Source organism: Bos taurus, chromosome 10 (assembly GCF_002263795.3).
Source record: "Bos taurus isolate L1 Dominette 01449 registration number 42190680 breed Hereford chromosome 10, ARS-UCD2.0, whole genome shotgun sequence".
Lineage (NCBI taxonomy): Eukaryota > Metazoa > Chordata > Mammalia > Artiodactyla > Bovidae > Bos > Bos taurus.
In genome coordinates, this window is record NC_037337.1 from 9,817,424 (window position 1) to 9,836,098 (window position 18,675).

Genomic DNA, 18,675 nt, shown 5'->3' on the forward strand with positions numbered 1-18,675 from the left:
CCTCAATAATTAGCAAAACATGGCCTCCCTGAAAATTACACGACTCAGAACAAGGCCCATGTGGGCACCGAGTGGATGAGAGAGGGCTGTGAGGCAGAGAGGAGAAATTTCGAGGCATTGGTGACACAGAGTCTCCTGGGAGGGTGACTTTCTGATCCCTGGGACCTCAGATACAATCCTGGAAATAGAGGCTCAGGGAACTTTTTAACTCAAGACCTTCCATGTTGCATCTTTTTTCCTCCTCTCAGTGTTTATTTCTTCTCTGTACATTGCGTCTCCTCCAACTTGTTTATTGACTTTCCTGGCTTCTTCCTTTGGTCGGATCCTGTGTGATTTCCCGACTGTCCTGCAGAGGATGTGTGTGTTGGTTTCTTCTTGTGTTTATACGTTTATCTCCTTGTGAATGCTTCCCTTGCTTTGGGGTCTCCGGGCACATGAGCAAAACAAACTGTGAGAAGAAGAGCACAGCTGTGATTCTTCTTGGAGGAAACGGCAGGCGGAGAGGACCAGTAGTTACCAGTCAGGTGGAGCATCACCCAGCACCCCGGGGGGCCTGGGCACACAGGGAACCAGCGGGCCCGCCCTCGGGGAGTTTCCTTGTCTCCAGGCCAGGGTTGCCAAAGTCACAGCCCTGGCACTGGTGACACTGAACCCTTTACTACAAAAGTTATTAACTCTTCAGTACTCTTTCCTTCCAGGCCAGGAGCAGTTCTGAGAGCTAATTTAAGAGCAATTTATTTATTTACTGAGTACTTACTGTGTGTATTTATTAAGAGCATTATTGTATTTTTATGACAACCCATTGCATTAGTTTCCCCCTTACCCCAGTGGTTAAAAAAAAATCCCTTTAAATTATTTATTCTAATAAAGATCTGTGAATTTAAGGAAAAGCACCATTTTAAGACATGTATTTCCAGGTGGCTCAGTGGTAAAGAATCTGCTTGCCAAGCAGGAGATGCAGGTTCGATCCCTGTGTTGGGAAGACCCCTGGAGAAGGGAATGGCAACCCACTCCAGTATTCTTGCCTGGGAAATCCCATGGACAGAGGAGCCTGGCAGGCTACAGTCCATGGGGCCACAAAGATTTGGACATGACCAAGTGATGAAACAGCGGCAGCAGCAGCATGCTAAGACATTCAGCAGTGAAAGGGCCTATGGGGGCCACAGAGATCTGGGGGGGACGCTAAGGCGCCGTGTGCATCCTCCTGGCTCTGGCTGCCTGGGGAGCCATGTCTTTGCAGGGAAGGAGTACCTTTGGGCCTCGGTGATAGAACACTGGCAGGCCCCACTGCGAAGGACCCGTCTCCTCCTGGATGTGGAGGCTGCATATGTCCATCACTTGGATGCATTTAAGTCCAAAGCTTTTCACTCAAGCTCTGGCTTAAGAACCAGGAAAAACCAGATGCCCTCTTGTGTAGCCCCCAAAATGATATTTTCATACCAAACCAGCGCTTTCCCTAACAGATCAGGGGCTCCTCTAATCAAATGTAAAAATAGTTTATATAGAGCAAACGCACTGTTCTCATTAGTGGAACAAAAACGAGCAGCTCAAATTTAAAGTCAAATGAATTCCCTTGCCAGGCGTGGAGGAGCACTGCCTCTGACTCTGAGCCCCTCCAGTTCCCTTCTGCCTGCCCAGGACCCCGTCCTCCTCCTGTCTGCTGGGCTCCCGCCTGTGCTCCCCGGTGGGTGAGATTCCTGGGGGTGGGGTCTGATTCAGTGCCCCCGCACCACCCTGCTGCCATCAGCTGCCCTGGTCCTGGCCTCCAGTACATATCATGGTGCGGACGTGAATGAGCCCAACAAGAACTACAACATCCTGGCACAGGGGTAATCTAAGCTTTGACTTGATTCATTTAATGTAAATAAAAACACGATCCATCCTGTTCACCCCACAGGGGTGGCACATGTGTGTTTATCTCCTCTCCTCTGCTCTGCTCTGCAAGACCCTGGTGTGAATAAGAGGTTGGTGCCTACCTCGTTATGTGATTGACGGCACATTAGCCCCTCTGTTGAGACCTGGAGTTGGGGCGGGGGAGTTATGCTCCTTTAGGATAACACTTCTGAGATCATCTATACTTCACTAATGGGATTAAAATGATTATTATCAGAAAAATAATAAAGGATATTACATGAAATATCTTAAGCTCATCTATTGGTATCCTGAGTGAATTAGTTTGGGAATGAAACTGTCTCTTCAGGTTCCTGGTGGTCACAGAGCCCTGACAGGCCCAGGGCAGCGTGAGCCTTGCTGTCCTCCCTGCTTTGTGTCATCTGGTGGGTGGTGCCCACGGCAACAGGGCAAAGGTGAAAGGCGTGTGGCAGGTATGTCTGTGTCAGTCAAACCCACGTGCTCCCCTGATCAGTAAGGGGCGAAGACAGAGTGAGAAGACTGGTCTCTCAGCAGCTTGAAAATGAACCAATCTACCAAAGTGAAAACTCCTCTGCGTGATGAGGAGTTTGGACAAAAAATAGATTTTAAAGCTTAAGTGGTGATTGGGAAGGATAATTACTACTTGAACACATTTAGTACTGGTTGGAATTTTCTTAAGAATTGTTGAGCTGGAAATAACCTGGTGCTACAGAATACAATGATGAGCCCTAAGCCACAGCCTCAGTGTGTGCCGTTTCCTGGTCTCTACCTGCCTCCCCCAACACTGGTCCTGGGGTGTCATGACTTCAGGAAACCCTGGGTAGCAAATGTCAGTTTAGGAAACCTAAATGGATGTATTAAGGTTTTGTAAATAAAAAATCCTAAATTTGTATTTTCAAAAGGATTCACAAAAGTCTTCTTCAAATAGTAGATTCCTCAAAGCATTTAGAATTTTTTTTCTTTTTTTTACAAATGTTTGTGTGTTCCAGGTACATTCTCACTACACAGGTAGTGAGCTTTGTGCTCTAAGGGCAGGTATGTTTGTTATCAAGTACTTTTAAATTACGTGTAACATATAAACCATAAAGTGCATCAAGCGTACAAGACCTCAGTGAATTTTTACGTATGGATACACCATGGATCGGAGAAGGCAATGGCACCCCACTCCAGTACTTTTGCCTGCAAAATCCCATGGACGGAGGAGCCTGGTAGGCTGCAGTCCATGGGGTTGCTAGAGTCGGACACGACTGAGCGACTTCACTTTCACTTTTCACTTTCATGCATTGGAGGAGGAAATGGCAGCCCACTCCAGTGTTCTTGCCTGGAGAATCCCAGGGACGGGAAGCCTGGTGGGCTGCCGTCTATGGGTCGCATAGAGTTGGACACGACTGAAGCGACTTAGCAGCAGCAGCAGCACACCATGTATACATCATACCCATGGAAAGACCACTAGATCAAGATACAGAGAATTTTTTGATTCCTAAAAAGTTTCAGGGTTTCCTCCCTAGTCAGTGTCCTTCCCCCACAAGGAAAGCACTGAGCTGCCTTCCATCACCAGATTAGTTCTTTTCTCAAAGACTGAGCACAGGCTCAGGCAATTTTTATCACTACTTTTTCTCACCCTTGCATTAGAATTCAGTCAGTTGAGAGTCAATCAACCGACATATATTGAACATCTCCTCTGTGCCAGTCATTGTCCTGGACGCTAGGGGTGTAAGAGAAGTTAGGGATTATCTACTCCAACCCATCATTTCACCAGGGGAAAACTGAGGCACAGAAAAGTTTCAATGAGTTGTCCATGGTCATTCTGCCACAAAAGAGCAAAGCTGGATGATTTTTCTACTCTTTCTCTTCAAACAGCAGCATTTGATAAATGCATGTGGGCTTGATTAGACAGTTTATTCCCCAGGAAGCTACCTGTGCCCATTCGCCTCTGTTGTCTGTAATGGTGTCAAATGTATCCATAAATCTAACACTTCTTTTAAGAGGCGGAGCCTAATTCTCCTCCTCTGTGTATGGGTTGCACTTTGTGACTTGTTTTTAAGGAAGTGAAAAAAGGTGGAGGAGACGGTGCATGCTTTTGGAGACCAGGTTATAAAAGGTACTGCAGCTCCCCCTTTCTCTCTTTGGATTTCTGGTTCTTCTGGAAGCTTGCTACCACGTGTGAGGATATAACTCAGCCCATGGAGAGGCCCACAGAGCAGGGAACTGAGGCCTCCAGCCAAGAGCCTTGTGAGTGAGTCATCTTGGAAGTGGGTTCTCCAACTCCAGTCAAGCCTTCAGAGGTCTGTTGTTCAGTTGCTCAGTCATGTCCAACTCTTTGCAACCCCACGGACTGCAGCACACCAGACTTCCCTGTCCTGCACCATCTCCTGGAGCTTGCTCAGATTCCTGTCCATTGAGTCAGTGATACCATCCAACCATCTCATCTTTTGTCATCCCCTTCTCCTCCTGTCTTCAATCTCTCCCAGCATCAGAGTAGCTTTTTGCATCAGGTGGCCAAAGTATTGGAGCTTCAGCATCATTCCTTCAAATGAATATCCTAAAGGGTTGATCTCCTTTAGGATTGATTGGTTTGATCTCCTTGCTGTCCAAGGGACTCTCAAGAGTCTTCTCCAGCACTGCAGTTCAAAAGCATCAATTTTTCAGCACTCAGCCTTCTATATGATCCAACTCTCACATCCATACATGACTACTGGAAGAAACATAGCTCTGACTATATGGACCTTTGTCAACAAAGTGATATCTATGCTCTTTAATATGCTGTCTATGTTGGTCATATGGAGAAGGCAATGGCACTCCACTCCAGTACTCTCGCCTGGAAAATCCCATGGATGGAGGAGCCTGGTGGGCCACAGTCCATGGGGTCGATAAGAGTCAGACACGACTGAGCGACTTCCCTTTCACTTTTCACTTTCATGCATTGGAGAAGGAAACAGCAACCCACTCCAGTATTCTTGCCTGGAGAATCCCAGGGATGGGGGAGCCTGGTGGGCTGCCATCTATGGGGTTGCACAGAGTCGGACATGACTGAAGCGACTTAGCAGCAGCAGCAGCAGCAGCAGCATGTTGGTCATAGCTTTTCCAAGCACATCATGCTTCCAAGGAGCAAGCATCTTTTAATTTCATGGCCACCATCTGCAGTGTTTTTGGAGCCCAAGAGAATAAAGTCTGTCATTTTTCACTTTTCCCCCATCTATTTGCCATGAAGTGATGGGATTGGATGCTATGATCTTAGTTTTCTGAATGCTGAGATTTAAGCCAACTTTTTCACTCTCCTCTTTCACCCTTATCAAGAGGCTCTTTAGTTCCTCTTTGCTTTCTGCCATTAGGGTGGTGTCATCTGCATATCTGAGGTTGTTGATATTCCTCTTGGAAATCTTGATTCCAGCTTGTGATTCATCCAGCCTGGCATTTTGCATGATGTATTCTGAATAGAAGTTTAATAAGCAGGGGGACAATATAGTCTTGACGTAATCCTTTCCCAATTTTGAACTAGTCTGTTGTTCTATATCTGGTTCTAGATGTTGCTTCTTGACCTGCCTACAGGTTTTTCAGGAGGCAGTAAGGTGGTCTGTTATTCCCCTCTTCAAGAATTTTCCACAGATTGTTGTGATCCCCTCAGAGGAATGTCGCCCTGGACAATTGCTTGAATACAATTCCATGAGAGACCCTGAGCCAGAACCACCTAGGTAAACCACTCCTAAACTTCTGACTCTCATATAATGTTTAACATAACAAATCTTCATTGTTTTAAGCTGTTAAATTTGGGGGTAATTTATTATACAGCAATAGAAAACTAATACATTCCCTTATTATCACTTTATATTTACTCCTACCCTCTCCTGACCTTCCTCCGATTTTGTAGGATAAAATAGGATATTGTGTGTCTTTGGAGGCAATGATGGACACATTTTTTTTCAGCTCTGATATTTTTTGTTATATTTATTTAATAGTTTTTTTCAGTTAAAATTCACATGATACAAAACAGGCCAACACAGTTTTGGAATTGTGGTTAAAAACTATACAACTTAAAATTTATCATTCGAACCGTTTAAAGTACAATTCAGAGGCATTAAGTGCATTCATGATGTTGTACAACCATCACCACTATCTGGTTCCAGAACCTTTGCATCTCCCAAATGGAAATCCCATACTCATGGCTGACACATTTCCAAAGATAAATTTAATTTTTTGTCCCCTACATCTGGAGTAATCAGGTAGTAAAAAGAAAATGGAATAAACAAAACCATAGGTAAACCAAATCAGAAAGAAACACCGTTAATACTTCAAGTGACAACCTATGAATCTGTTTACATTCCTGTACAGAATGAGAAAACCCAATGACGTTCTACTATGGATAACGTAAGATCTCAAGTAAAAGTTCTACCAAAAAATTGGTCTTTAAGATTCCTTTTGAGTCCATCGCGTGCAGAACATCCGCACGGTACCCAGCAATCAAGGACCTAGGATTGGGAGCAGCTGTTGGGAGCACAGCAGGGGGAGAGAACAGCTATTATGTAGTGATGGCCTCCAATCTTAGAGTATCAACAGTGCTTCCACCCCAGGGTTAGAAGGGTCCAGAAGGAACACTGGGCTCAGTTATTCATAATATCTGCCACAGGCTTGGGAGTGAGTTAGAAGCATTTTGGCCAGCTGCCTGCCAGCCCAGGCGTGGGATACAGGCTGGTAACAGGGGTCATTAGTTCTAGCACTGTTTCTTTCCATTCATCGTATTTTAACACAAACCAGTTGTCACCAGAGGATATTGCTGCTGAACTGAAGGACGGCTGTGCCATGACCTATATTGTATTATTCGGTGGTTTTAGCTTCCAGTGTCCTCTGCAGACGAGAACTAAGGATTATTGGCAGAAGAGTCCCTGCAGAGGGCATATTTCTTGCCCTTCTCCCTCTGGAAGACATCACAACTTCACTATGGTGTCCTAGACCGCCCAGATATGTGCGCTGTGCTCCTGCCCCAGGAGGGCAGCCTGAGAACAGAAAAGTGATGGTTGGAAGATATTTATATTCAGCCCAGGACTCAGCTCATTAAACTAGCATCTTCCCTGATATGAGACTTGCTCATTTATTCATTTGTTCATTCACTCACTTATTTTTTAGAAAGGTGTACTCAGTGCCTTCCAAACAGCAGGCATTGATCCAGGCATTGGAGATAAGCATTGAATGAAACAGTGGAGTTAATGCAAAAAAAAGGGTATGTAGATTTTGGCCATATTTTCCTGAGTTTGACACTCTTTGAAGCTCATCTGGACTGGTTCATGTTAGTAGGACATTGGTGGGGCTGAGAAAGAGTTGGAAGATCAAACTGTGTATCCTCTTCCCCCAACCTCAATACAAGCAGTAAAACAGAAAATAGAGAACCATGGGTACGCCTTCTTCTGTGTTATCGAGGTCCAGTACCCACATGCTGGCCATTTCCTTTTTCAAACTGCCTACTACTTGCATCACCTCAGGACAGTATTATCCTTTCCCAAGGTTTCTCCTCACTTCTAGGGAAGAGCAGTGCAACTAAATATGTTTTGACACTTAGCCACAATCATGAGAATAAACTCCATGCAACTAGAAAAAAACATCTCCAAGCAGATGACAGAGACCCGAGTGCTGCCATGAACGTGCCCACAGAGCTAGACTCGCCGTCTCTCTGGGTAGCGCTCTAGCTTCAGGGCCAGGGGCAGAAGGGAGGCAGGCCTCAGCAGTGTATCACAGACCAGTGGTGCTCAGAGTGGAGAAGCAAAGCAGCCTTCCCAGGCGCAGGAAGCCTGAATCAGAAGAAAGGGCAGAAAAAGAACCACAGAGGGTGTGGGGGTAGCTGGCAGTCCAGACAAGATGAGCAACGGTTGGGAAAAACTGGGGGATAAAAACACATTTCTTAATCGTAAAGCCCCAAACTAAGGAATAGGCGTATTGCCAAACTCATGTTAATAATGAAACGAGCCTTATGCTCCATGACAGGATGAGTGATGAGGTGAGTGATGAGATGCGTGAGCAAGGGGGGAACCAAGGCGGGTTACTCACGGGGCACGCCTGAGCAGGATCTCTCAGGCAGGGAGAACCCGTGGCCAACAGAACCATTAGCGACTGACTAACCCTTTCATTTGTTACAAGAAACGTGAGTCACTCCAATAAAACCCGGCTATTGCAGAGGGAAATCTAACATCTGACTTGTGAGGCAAAAAGAACCAGCTGCTCCAGCCTCCAAGACTCGGTAACTTCCTCTTTTAAGTCAAATTCCCAGCAATCCCGCAGATAATCAGGCAAGGGAGGGTGAACCCAGTCACCCTCTCCTCTGGACACATACCCCAGCCAACAGCATCAGTGTTCAGATTTTATCAGCACCTCAATTGCACTAAGGGTTGAAATTAGACAACTCAGGGTGGTTTAGGAGCAAGAGCAGGGCCCAGAGAACCCAGGCTGGGAGAACAGACAGACAAGAATCACACAAGTAAAGGCCTGGAGTCCAGCTTGCAAACAGAGAGGCTTTCAGGCTGCCCTCCAGGCTGCCGGAAATCCTACATCCAAGGGCCCCAGGCCCCAGTGGCCTTGGGATCACAGCGGGGGTCTTGTGCCGGAAAGTACACAGGCACGGAGTGTTTCTGGTAGAACTGCAGACGGGAAAGGAGCTTCTTGACGATGTGGGGATATTCTCTTGACAGGTCATGCCTTTCCTCGGGGTCCTGGTCAATGTCAAAGAGCCAGAGGGTCTTGGCTGGTGGGTCCGATGAGGGTATCACAGAAACATTATACTGAGATGGTGGGGGAAACCAGTGACCACAGCCTGGCAAAGAAATACAACAGTTTATTTAAGGAGAAGCATTGTAGGTAGGATCTATCTTCAAGGACGGAGTCTGGGGGATGAGGTTGAGCTGGGTTGTGGGTATGGACATATTAAAAAAAAACGTGGCCCTTGATGCTACGTCTAGATCTTTCTCAGACTCTGACTTCTGGGGCTTTAACTAAACATGTCTCACTGCTTCACAGTGGGGCTGGGGCTTCCAGGAAAGAGCACGCATGTGTGTGCATGTGTGTGTGTGTGCATGCACAAGTGTGTATGTGTGCACAAGTGTATATGTGTGTGCATGTGTGTGTATATCTCTGTGTGTGTGCACGCGTGTGTGTGTGTGTGTGTGTGTGCATGTGTGTGTATATCTGTGTGTGTGTGCACGCGCGTGTGTGTATATGTGTGTGTGTAGCGGGGTTATTTTTAGTTGTCACAGTGAACTTGGGGGCGGTGCTTGGGGTGTGTACAACTGTCATTTAGTAGTCACGGGCCAGGGATGCTAAAATGTCTTACAAATACGGGACAGTCACAAACAATGAAGGACTGTCTTGCTGCAAACATCAAAAAGGGCCTCATTATAAACACTGCTTAATTGCATCACAGTCTTAACCGTCAAACCACACACCATAAAAATATTTAAAAGATGTCACCTCTAAAGAATGTGCTCAGGGGAAGCAACCCCTTTTCCCTACTATACCCTTGGCTGAAGATGTCCCTTTCAGAGACTGTCTTTGGCAGCTAGATGTATTGTGCTTGCCGGCCATGTGTATCTGAAATCCTTATTTTCCACGAAGCCCTAGAGCTGTGTTTCTTCCTCTCACCCTCCCCCCGCCTCTACATGCATGTGTGCTCAGTCGCTTCAGTTGTGTCTGACTCTTTGTGATCCCATGTAGCCCGCTAGGCTTCTCTGTCCATGGGATTCTCCAGGCAAGAATACTGGAGTGGGTTGCCATGCCCTCCTCCAGGAGATCTTCCCAACCCAGGGACTGAATCCATGTCTCTTACATCTTCTGCATTGGCAGGCAGGTTCTTTGCCACCAGTGCCACCTAGGAAGCCTCCGCCTGCCCCCCCACCACCTCAACAGTTAGTTCCTAATTTTTAAAAATGTAGGACGAGATTACACCCCTCCCTCTCATTCAGCAGTCCAGAGATGGTGTTCTGCGAAACGCAGCTATTCTTTGGAAAATCTCCCAGCTGTTCTGGTGGGAGATGCTAAGCCTTCTACCTGGGTAGCCTGTGAGCAGTTTCCAGTTCTGGTGTCTAACAGCAGCATGGATAGATGTGTTGAAGGCTGAATATTCCAGAAGGGAAGACTCATCCTTGGCCAGAGCCATGCTGTTCCCAGGACCTGGGGAGAGGGTTTGGAAGAATTAGATCACTGTTATTGGAACGTGTCATTATAAATCAACGTTTTATATCCCTCCTGCAGAACAGTAGCTTTTATTCAACACTGGAGCGTAAATGTGTATCCTGCCACAGGAATGAATCTTCTATTAAATATAAACAGAGAGCTCAAGTTACATGGAACATCAGTCATAAAACACCACAAATATAAAGGAAATCCCAAAGAGATTAGAACATTAATTCAACCTTAAAACCACTGTGTTCTGCCAATGTACAGATGGCCATTTGCAGACCTGTGTACTGTGACAGCATGCAGGGTTTCTTTTTTATGGTACCTTTTGTTTTTGCTATTGCATGATTGAGTTAAATAAATCTGTGTACACTTGTATACCTATGTAGATATATGATACATTATAAAATGTACATCTTAATGGAGTCTGTCTCAAGTTATTCAAGCATGCCATAATAAATCGTACATTTATTTTTTTAACCCCACTTATGAAATCTAAAAGTAAGTGAGCAATGCTCAGTTAACTATTCAGATAAGATCATTCTGGTGTATATACATATTATTGGTTGATGTCATGTGGTCATGTGTGCTCAATCATGTCAGACTCCTTGTGACCCCATGGACTGTAGCCCATCAGGCTCCTCTGTCCATGGGATTCTCCAGGCAAGAATACTGGAGGGGGTTGGTATTACCTTCTCCAGGGGATCTTCCCGACCCAGGGATCGAACCAGTGTCTCCTGCATTGGCAGGCGGATTCTTTATCACTGCGCCACCTATACTGCACCCCATTGATATCGTGGGTTATATTAATTTATACTCATGAGGTTTTACATTAATTGATCATCAGGTTGTCGGGGGGGGGGGACACTTGATGGTACCTGCTCCCTCTTTCCCTCTTGAGTTTGGAACCAATTGACGGGTAAGAGGCCAGACGGATGGGGCTAAACATATGGCCTTTGTTAGTGATAAAGCTGGTTGAAAAGAACATAGCTTTAGATCTGTGGCAGGGAGGCTGTGCTAATAACTGACCCTTGTGTATTGACATATATCCCAGGGACAGGCTGGCTCCAAAATTAGACAGACAAAAGGGTCCAGATTGAGCATGCCCAGTTCCTTCTTTTAGATAACTTCCTCCTGCTCCTGCTTGTGGGGAGGAGCAAATAAGGTGCAGCGAGAGAGCCCTGAGTTCCACTCCAGTTGAAGACCCTGGTGAATCCCCAAAGGTAAGGTATGGAGGTGCCCCCTCTCTTACCTGTGCATGTTTAAACATCTCACCTTAGCACTTAACTGTGTAATTATTAGTCTGCTTTAAGTCCACATTCATCTGTTACTTTTCAAATGTGGGGTGTAACTCCAAAGTTTGCCAGACTCCCCATCAGATGCCTAAGAGCTGCAGTGGGTGGTATGTCTGTGAAGGCGCGCTCGCCACCATCTGCCCAGCCTCACCTTTGTGTGATAAAGGACTGTGAGAGTGCCCTCCACCCTGCCTGCGCGGGACTTCTGTGCTGTGCGCAGTTTAGTGAGGGAAGCTCTGTTACTGGTGGAAAAGGCAGAGTCCCATCCTCTTGTCAGAACTGTGGCAATGACCCCGGAGAGGCGTACTGCAGACGGAGCCAATAAACATCGGCGGTTTCAGACCTTCAGTCTTAACAGTCAGCACCAACAAATCATCAGCACCAAAGAGGAACTCTTTTAGACGTCTTGTTTCTGTTTGCTCGTGGCTATGCTGGCTCCGATACAAGTGGATGCTTCTAGCGATCGAGGTGTGTGAGGATGTCCACTTGACTGTACATTCCATGGACAGAGAAGCCTGGCAGGCTATGGTCCAGGGGTGGCAATGAGTTGGACACGACTAAACACACACACACACACACACACACACCATAGGAAGTACATTCTTAACATACAGACCGTGGTAGAACTGTGAGCACTCATAATCTACTGCTCACAAGTTTGTATATAAAAACCACATTTTGATAGCAAAGAATGTTAAATAAAAGGAATACGCTTTGTGAATATAAACAAAGGAAGGAAATGTAGCTATCTCAGCTATACTTATATACATTTACTTTTAAAGCAAACAGGAACATAAAATACCTAAACAATAAATAAGTCTAAGACTAAATGATGAAAGATGCTGTTATCTCCTTAAGTTTTATTCGCTGGGAGAAATTAAACAAAAAGCAAAGTACAAAGAATAATATAATGAACACCCTGTGTGCTGTCACTCAGAATGAATAAATATTAACATTTTGTTATATCTGCTTCTTTTAATTAGAGAAGTAGTACAATGGAGATGAAGTGTCAGATGCCTTTTCTCCATCTTCAATCCCAGTCTCTTCACCCATTACCCCAGTGGCTGCTGCCATCACGATTTCAGTGCATCTTTTAGCCATTTAAAGATACAGTAACAGATACATATGTCAAGGAATAACGCATGGTAGTTCTATACTTTAGAAATGTACATGTATGTGTAATGCTATATCTATTTTGCAACTTGACATTTTTTATCCACTACTGTGTTTTTTAGAGCTCAGAGATGATGTATATATGTATATGTATGTTTATTCCTTTTAATTATTTCCTATTTTGTTACATAAAACAGCACATTTTATTTATGCATTCCCCTTTAATAGGAATTTGGGTTATTTTACTTATTTATTTATTTTTACTATTAGCGTTGACCTTTCACAATATGGGTTTGAAATGCATGGGTCCACTTATACACAGATTTTTTTCAAGAGTAAATACTACAATACTACAGGATCTGAGGTTGCTTGAAAACATATCCACCATGTTATGTCCCTCTGGTAGGGTATGAGGGTTTCAACTTGTCCATATAGTTGTCAACACTTACCACTGCCTGTCTTTTGTTATAGCCCATTGGGTATGAAGTTTTATCTCACTATGGTTTGGATTTGCATCTCCCCCACTCCAGTACTCTTGCCTGGCAAATCCAATGGACGAAGGAGCCTGGTGGGCTGCAGTCCATGGGGTCGCTAGGAGTCAGACACGACTGAGCGACTTCACTTTCACTTTTCACTTTCATGCATTGGAGAAGGAAATGGCAACCCACTCCAGTGTTCTTGCCTGGAGAATCCCAGGGACGGGGGAGCCTGGTGGGCTGCTGTCTCTGGGGTCGCACAGAGTTGGACACAACTGAAGTGACTTAGCAGCAGCAGCAGCAGATGACTAATAAAGTTGAGCATCTTTTCATGTGTTTGTTGGCCCCTTGTATATCCTCTTTTTTGGGGAAAAGTATATTCAGATCCTTTCATTATTTACTTGTAAGAGTTCTTTATATATTCCAGATACAAGTCCCTTATCAGGTCCAAATATTTTCTCCCATTCTATGGATTGTCTTTTTCACTTTCTTGATGGTGTTTTTTGAGGTACAAAAGGTTTAAATTTTAATGAATCCCAATTTATCTAATTTCTACTGTACTGCTTATGCTTTGGTGTCATATCTAGGAAATCACTGCTTCATCCAAGGTCATGAAGATTTACATCTATATTCTCTTTTAAGAGTTTATAGTTTAGTACTTCTGTTTAGATCTTTGATTCACTTTGAATTACATTTATATGTGGTGAGAGGTAGGGGTTCAGTTTCATTCTTTCGCATGTGGATATCCGTTGCGTCAGCACTATTTGTTGAAGAGACTATTACTTCCCTAATTAATGCTTTTGACATTCTTGTTGAAAATCAGTTGACTGTATACGTAAGAGTTTATTTCCAGACTCTCAATTCTATTCTACTTATCTATATGTCTACATTCTTAAGTCAGTATCTTGATTATTGTAATTATTTGTAGTAAGTTTTGAAATCAGGAGGTATGAGTAGTTCAATGTTTTTGTTTTTTTCTCCAAGATTGATTTCATTACTCTGAGTTCTTTGAAAAAAAATTTTTTTTATGAATTTGAGGATCAGTTTAATCAATAATCTGGCAAAGAGTCAGCTGGAATTTTGTTAGGAAGTGTATTAAACTCATAAATCAATTTGGGGATTATTGCCATCTTAATATACTGTCTTCTAATCCATGAACATGGGATATCTTTTCATTTATTTAGGTCTTCTTTAAGTGCTTTACAGTTTTCAGAATATAGCTTTTGTACTTCTTTTCTTAAATTCACTCTAAGTGTTTCATTCTTTTCAATGCTATTGCAAATGAACTATTTTCTTAATTTCATGTTTGATTTGTTCATTGCTACTGTACAGAAATGCAGCTGATGGGTGTACATTGCTCTTCTACTGCACAACCTTGTGCAGTTCAGTTCAGTTCAGTTCAGTGGCTCAGTCGTGTCCGACTCTTTGCGACCCCATGAATCACAGCACGCCAGGCCTCCCTGTCCATCATCAACTCTCGGAGTTCACCCAAACTCATCCATCGAGTCGGTGATGCCATCCAGTCATCTCATCCTCTGTCGTCTCCTTCTCCTCCTGCCCCCAATCCCTCCCAGCATCAGAGTCTTTTCCAATGAGTCAACTCTTTGCATGAGGTGGCCAAAGTATTGGAGTTTCAGCTTCAGCATCAGTCCTTCCAATGAACTCCCAGGACTGATCTCCTTTAGGATGGATTGGTTGGATCTCCTTGCAGTCCAAGGGACTCTCAAGAGTCTTCTCCAACACCACAGTTCAAAAGCATCAATTCTTCAGTACTCAGCTTTCTTCAAATCCAACTCTCACATCCATACATGACCACTGGAAAAACCATAGCCTTGACTAGATGGACCTTTGTTGGCAAAGTAATGTCTCTGCTTTTGAATATGCTCTCTAGGTTGGTCATAACTTTCCTTCCAAGGAGTAAGCGTCTTTTGATTTCATGGCTGCAATCACCATCTGCACTGATTTTGGAGCCCCCCCAAAATAAAGTCTGACACTGTTTCCACTGTTTCCCCATCTATTTCTCATGAAGTGATGGGACCAGATGTTATGACCTTAGTGTTCTGAATGTTGAGCTTTAAGCCAACTTTTTCACTCTCCTCTTTCACTTTCATCAAGAGGCTCTTTAGTTCCTCTTCACTTTCTGCCATAAGGGTGGTGTCATCTGCATATCTGAGGTTATTGATATTTCTCCCGGCAATCTTGATTCCAGCTTGTGCTTCATCCAGCCCAGCGTTTCTCATGATGTACTCTGCATATAAGTTAAATAAACAGGGTGACAATATGCAGCCTTGACATACTCCTTTTCCTATTTGGAACCAGTCTGTTGTTTCATGTCCAGTTCTAACTGGTGCTTCCTGACCTGCATACACATTTCTCAAGAGGGAGGTTAGGTGGTCTGGTATTCCCACCTCTTTCAGAATTTTCCACAGTTTATTGTGATCCACACAGTCAAAGGCTTTGGCATTGTCAATAAAGCAGAAATAGATGTTTTTTCTGGAACTCTCTTGCTTTTTCGATGATCCAGCAACTTGTAGAACCTGTTTATTAGTTCTAGTAGTCTTGTAGTTGACTCCTTGGGATTTTTTAAATACAATCTCATGTCATTTATAGATATGGATAGTGTTACTTCTCCCGTGTCAATCTGAATACCTTATTTCTTTTTCTTACCCAATTGCCTTGTTAGAATCTCTATTTAATGCTGAAACAAATGGTGAAAGCCAACATCCTTGTCTTATTCCTGATCTTAGTGTAAAATATTCAATCTTTCACCATTCAGTAGGATACTAGCTATAGGTTTTTTTTTTTGTAGATGCTCTATCAAATTGAGTAAGGTCTCCTTTTATTGACAGTTTGAGTGTTCTATCCAGAAAAAGTATGACATTTGCCAAAAGTTCTTTTCTGCATCTGAGATTACTAAATATTTTTTGTCTTCTAGTCTATCAATATACTATATTAATCGATTTTAGCTATTAAACTATCATTACATTCCTGGGATGAACCCACTTGGTCATGTTGTATAACCCTCTTTATATGTTGCTGAATTCTACTTGCTAGTATTTGTTGAGGATTTTTGTATCTATATATGTGGAAGTATTGAATTATTAAATTGGTATCTTCATTATTAAATTGACAGTGTATTAAATACGTGGTTGAAACAGAAGCCAAGAATCAGAGATTTCTTAGAATGCTAATGACTTTCACAATTTTTCTGACATAGTTGGACTAGATCCAGATTTGAAAAGTAAAAGTGAAAGTGAGTCTCACAGTCCTATCTGACTCTTTGCAACTCCATGGACTGTAGGCCTGCTGGCTCCTCTGTCCATGGAATTCTCCAGGTAAGAGCACTGGGATGCCATTTCCTTCTCCAGGGGATCTTCCTGACCCAGGGATCGAACCTGGGTCTCCTGCTTTGCAGGTCAATTCTTAACCAGCTGAGACATTAGGGAAGCCCAGATTCAGAAAATATTTATTTATTAACAACTAAGTGACAAGAAAGCATTGTGTTCTTAAATTCTATGATATGGAGTGATGAGCAAAGACACATCTCAGAGAAGTTTTGAAGGTAAAATAAAAAGATTTTTGGTGACTATAGAGTATAAAAGATAAAATTCCAAGGTTTTAAATTTGGTGATAAAGAAAATATTGACATTGGCAGAATAGAGATTTTAGAGCAGGAAACAGTGGTGATAACATGATCTAGAGTTAGGCATGTTGACTTTGAAAAATTAATGTGAACCCAAGGGAGAGATATCGACTACACACGGAGCAAAGACTGGACCCTGTAAGAGAGACTGAAGGCATATATTGACTCAAGCGCTATCCGGAATGCAGTGATCACTGAACCCTGGAAACGGATGAGCTGCCTAGAGAGCGAAGCAAGAGGACAGCAGAAGCCCACAGACAGAAACTAGTGCTGAAGGAAAACTGTCAGCAATGAGGCCGAGAAGAAGACAAGAACATGCGGAAGGAGACCAGTGCAACAGGGCAGCACAGGAGCTGAGAGGGCAGAAGGCTCAGGCCACGACGCAAAAGTGCCGACCATTCTACCCATCCGCTTGATGGGTAAGAAAAGGGCATTGCATTTGTTAACCTCTGGGTAGGAACGAGGGAGTTCAGAGAGAAGTGTAAACAAACACACCTTTCTCTTTCCCTTCCGAGCTGAAAGCCACCTCTGAGATGATAAATCATTCCGGTCAGACAGGAATACTCAATTATAAGATGGATTAGTCTTGTGTATTGATTTTGGGTGTAAAGAAGGAGATCAGCAGAAAAATTTAGAGCACATGAAGAAAATCACTATCTTGCTTAATATATAGTAAACGGACAGAGCTCCATCTCTGAGCAACCTCTGGAGTTCAAGTTTCCAGAATGAGGTGGACCAACAGGTTCAGCAGAGAAGTATGTTTTCCAGAGCCAGAGGGGTTCCAGACGCACTATGGGAGTTGCTTTCAGATGGGATGGTGGGTTAACGGGTGAGGATCTAGGGTTCTAACTCCATTTCTATCAGCACAGTTTAATCCTTAAAGAAGAATCCATAATATATATTTGCTAAATAGATTGTGTTTCTCTATATTTTTGTTTGAAAAAAAGAGCCTGTGGCTAAGATAATTTGAAAGACACTAATCATCACAGATGGCAGAGTCACCGAACTGGGAAAGGACTGGGGGCTGCCTGGATCACTGGGGATGCTGCCTGGGGTTCACAGAAGGAGATCTTGCTCTCTTGGCTGTACAACCCATCCTCCTGACTCTTGAGAAACAACCATCTAGTCTTCGATTGTATTTTTATAAAATATATTTTTTCTGACTACGTAATTTATATAACTTAGAAAACACAAAAATCTATGAACAGGAAAATTAAAATTACCTGTACATTTATTAGCTGCTGTTAACATCTTGGTGTATAACCTTTGAGACTTCTAACTATACAAGACTTAAATAAAATATTATATTAAGTTATGTTAGTAGCTGACTTGAAAATAAGAAATGGAAATTTCATAGCAAAAGTTTCTGGGACTTCCCTGGCAGTCTAGTGGTTAAGACTTAGCTTTCTAATGCAGGTTCAATCCCTTATGGGGGAGCTAAGATTCCATATGCCTTGCAGCCAAACACAAAAACAGAAAACAGAAGCAATGTTGTATTAAATTCAATCAACATTTTAAGAATGGTCTACATTAAAAAAAAAAAAAATCTTAAAACAAAAGTTTCCATTCCTGGAGAAAACTAGCCAGGTTGCCAGGTGCCCCAACATCGGTGCATAGCCAAGAGGGGTTGTCTGGGTCTCTCTCTCTGTAACTTCTGAGTAGAATGGATTAATTGTGGCTGCAGAACGGGGCCTAGCAAGAGGCAACCTTCTAACACTGCAGGAGAGCACTGCTGGGAATGGTCATAGGACAAAAGGAAGGGGCCTGGTGATGGAAGTGAGTCCCTGATATCTCTCTCCCAGAAGATCATCATGCACAGCAGTCCTGAGCACACACTCTGGGAACCAGATTGCTCGTGTTGGGATATCTGCTCCATCACTCACTGGCTATGTGACCTTAGGCATCTCCTCATTTGTAAAACCAGGAAAATATAATTTATTTCACAGAGCAGTTGTGTGGCCTAGATGTGATGACGTATCGAAAATGTTTATCGGCAGTGTGTCTAGCGCATAGTGGGTGCACAATAAATACCAATGTGAAATCTTGGGCAACTTTCTTAACCTCCCTTGGCTCGGTTTATCATCAGTGAAATTAGTAGAACAACAGCAAACTTCTTAGCACA

General features: G+C 43.5%; 1 protein-coding gene across 1 annotated transcript in view; it reads right to left on the reverse strand.

Moving 5' to 3' along the window:
• Positions 1–5,785: 5,785 nt before the first annotated feature.
• Positions 5,786–18,675, reverse strand: part of ARSB (arylsulfatase B) — a 180,723-nt gene continuing 167,833 nt past the window's right edge. The window contains 2 exon segments of the mRNA NM_001101175.1: positions 5,786–8,668; positions 9,898–10,020. Coding sequence (NP_001094645.1) covers positions 8,403–8,668; positions 9,898–10,020 — 389 coding nt within the window. The 3' untranslated portion in view covers positions 5,786–8,402.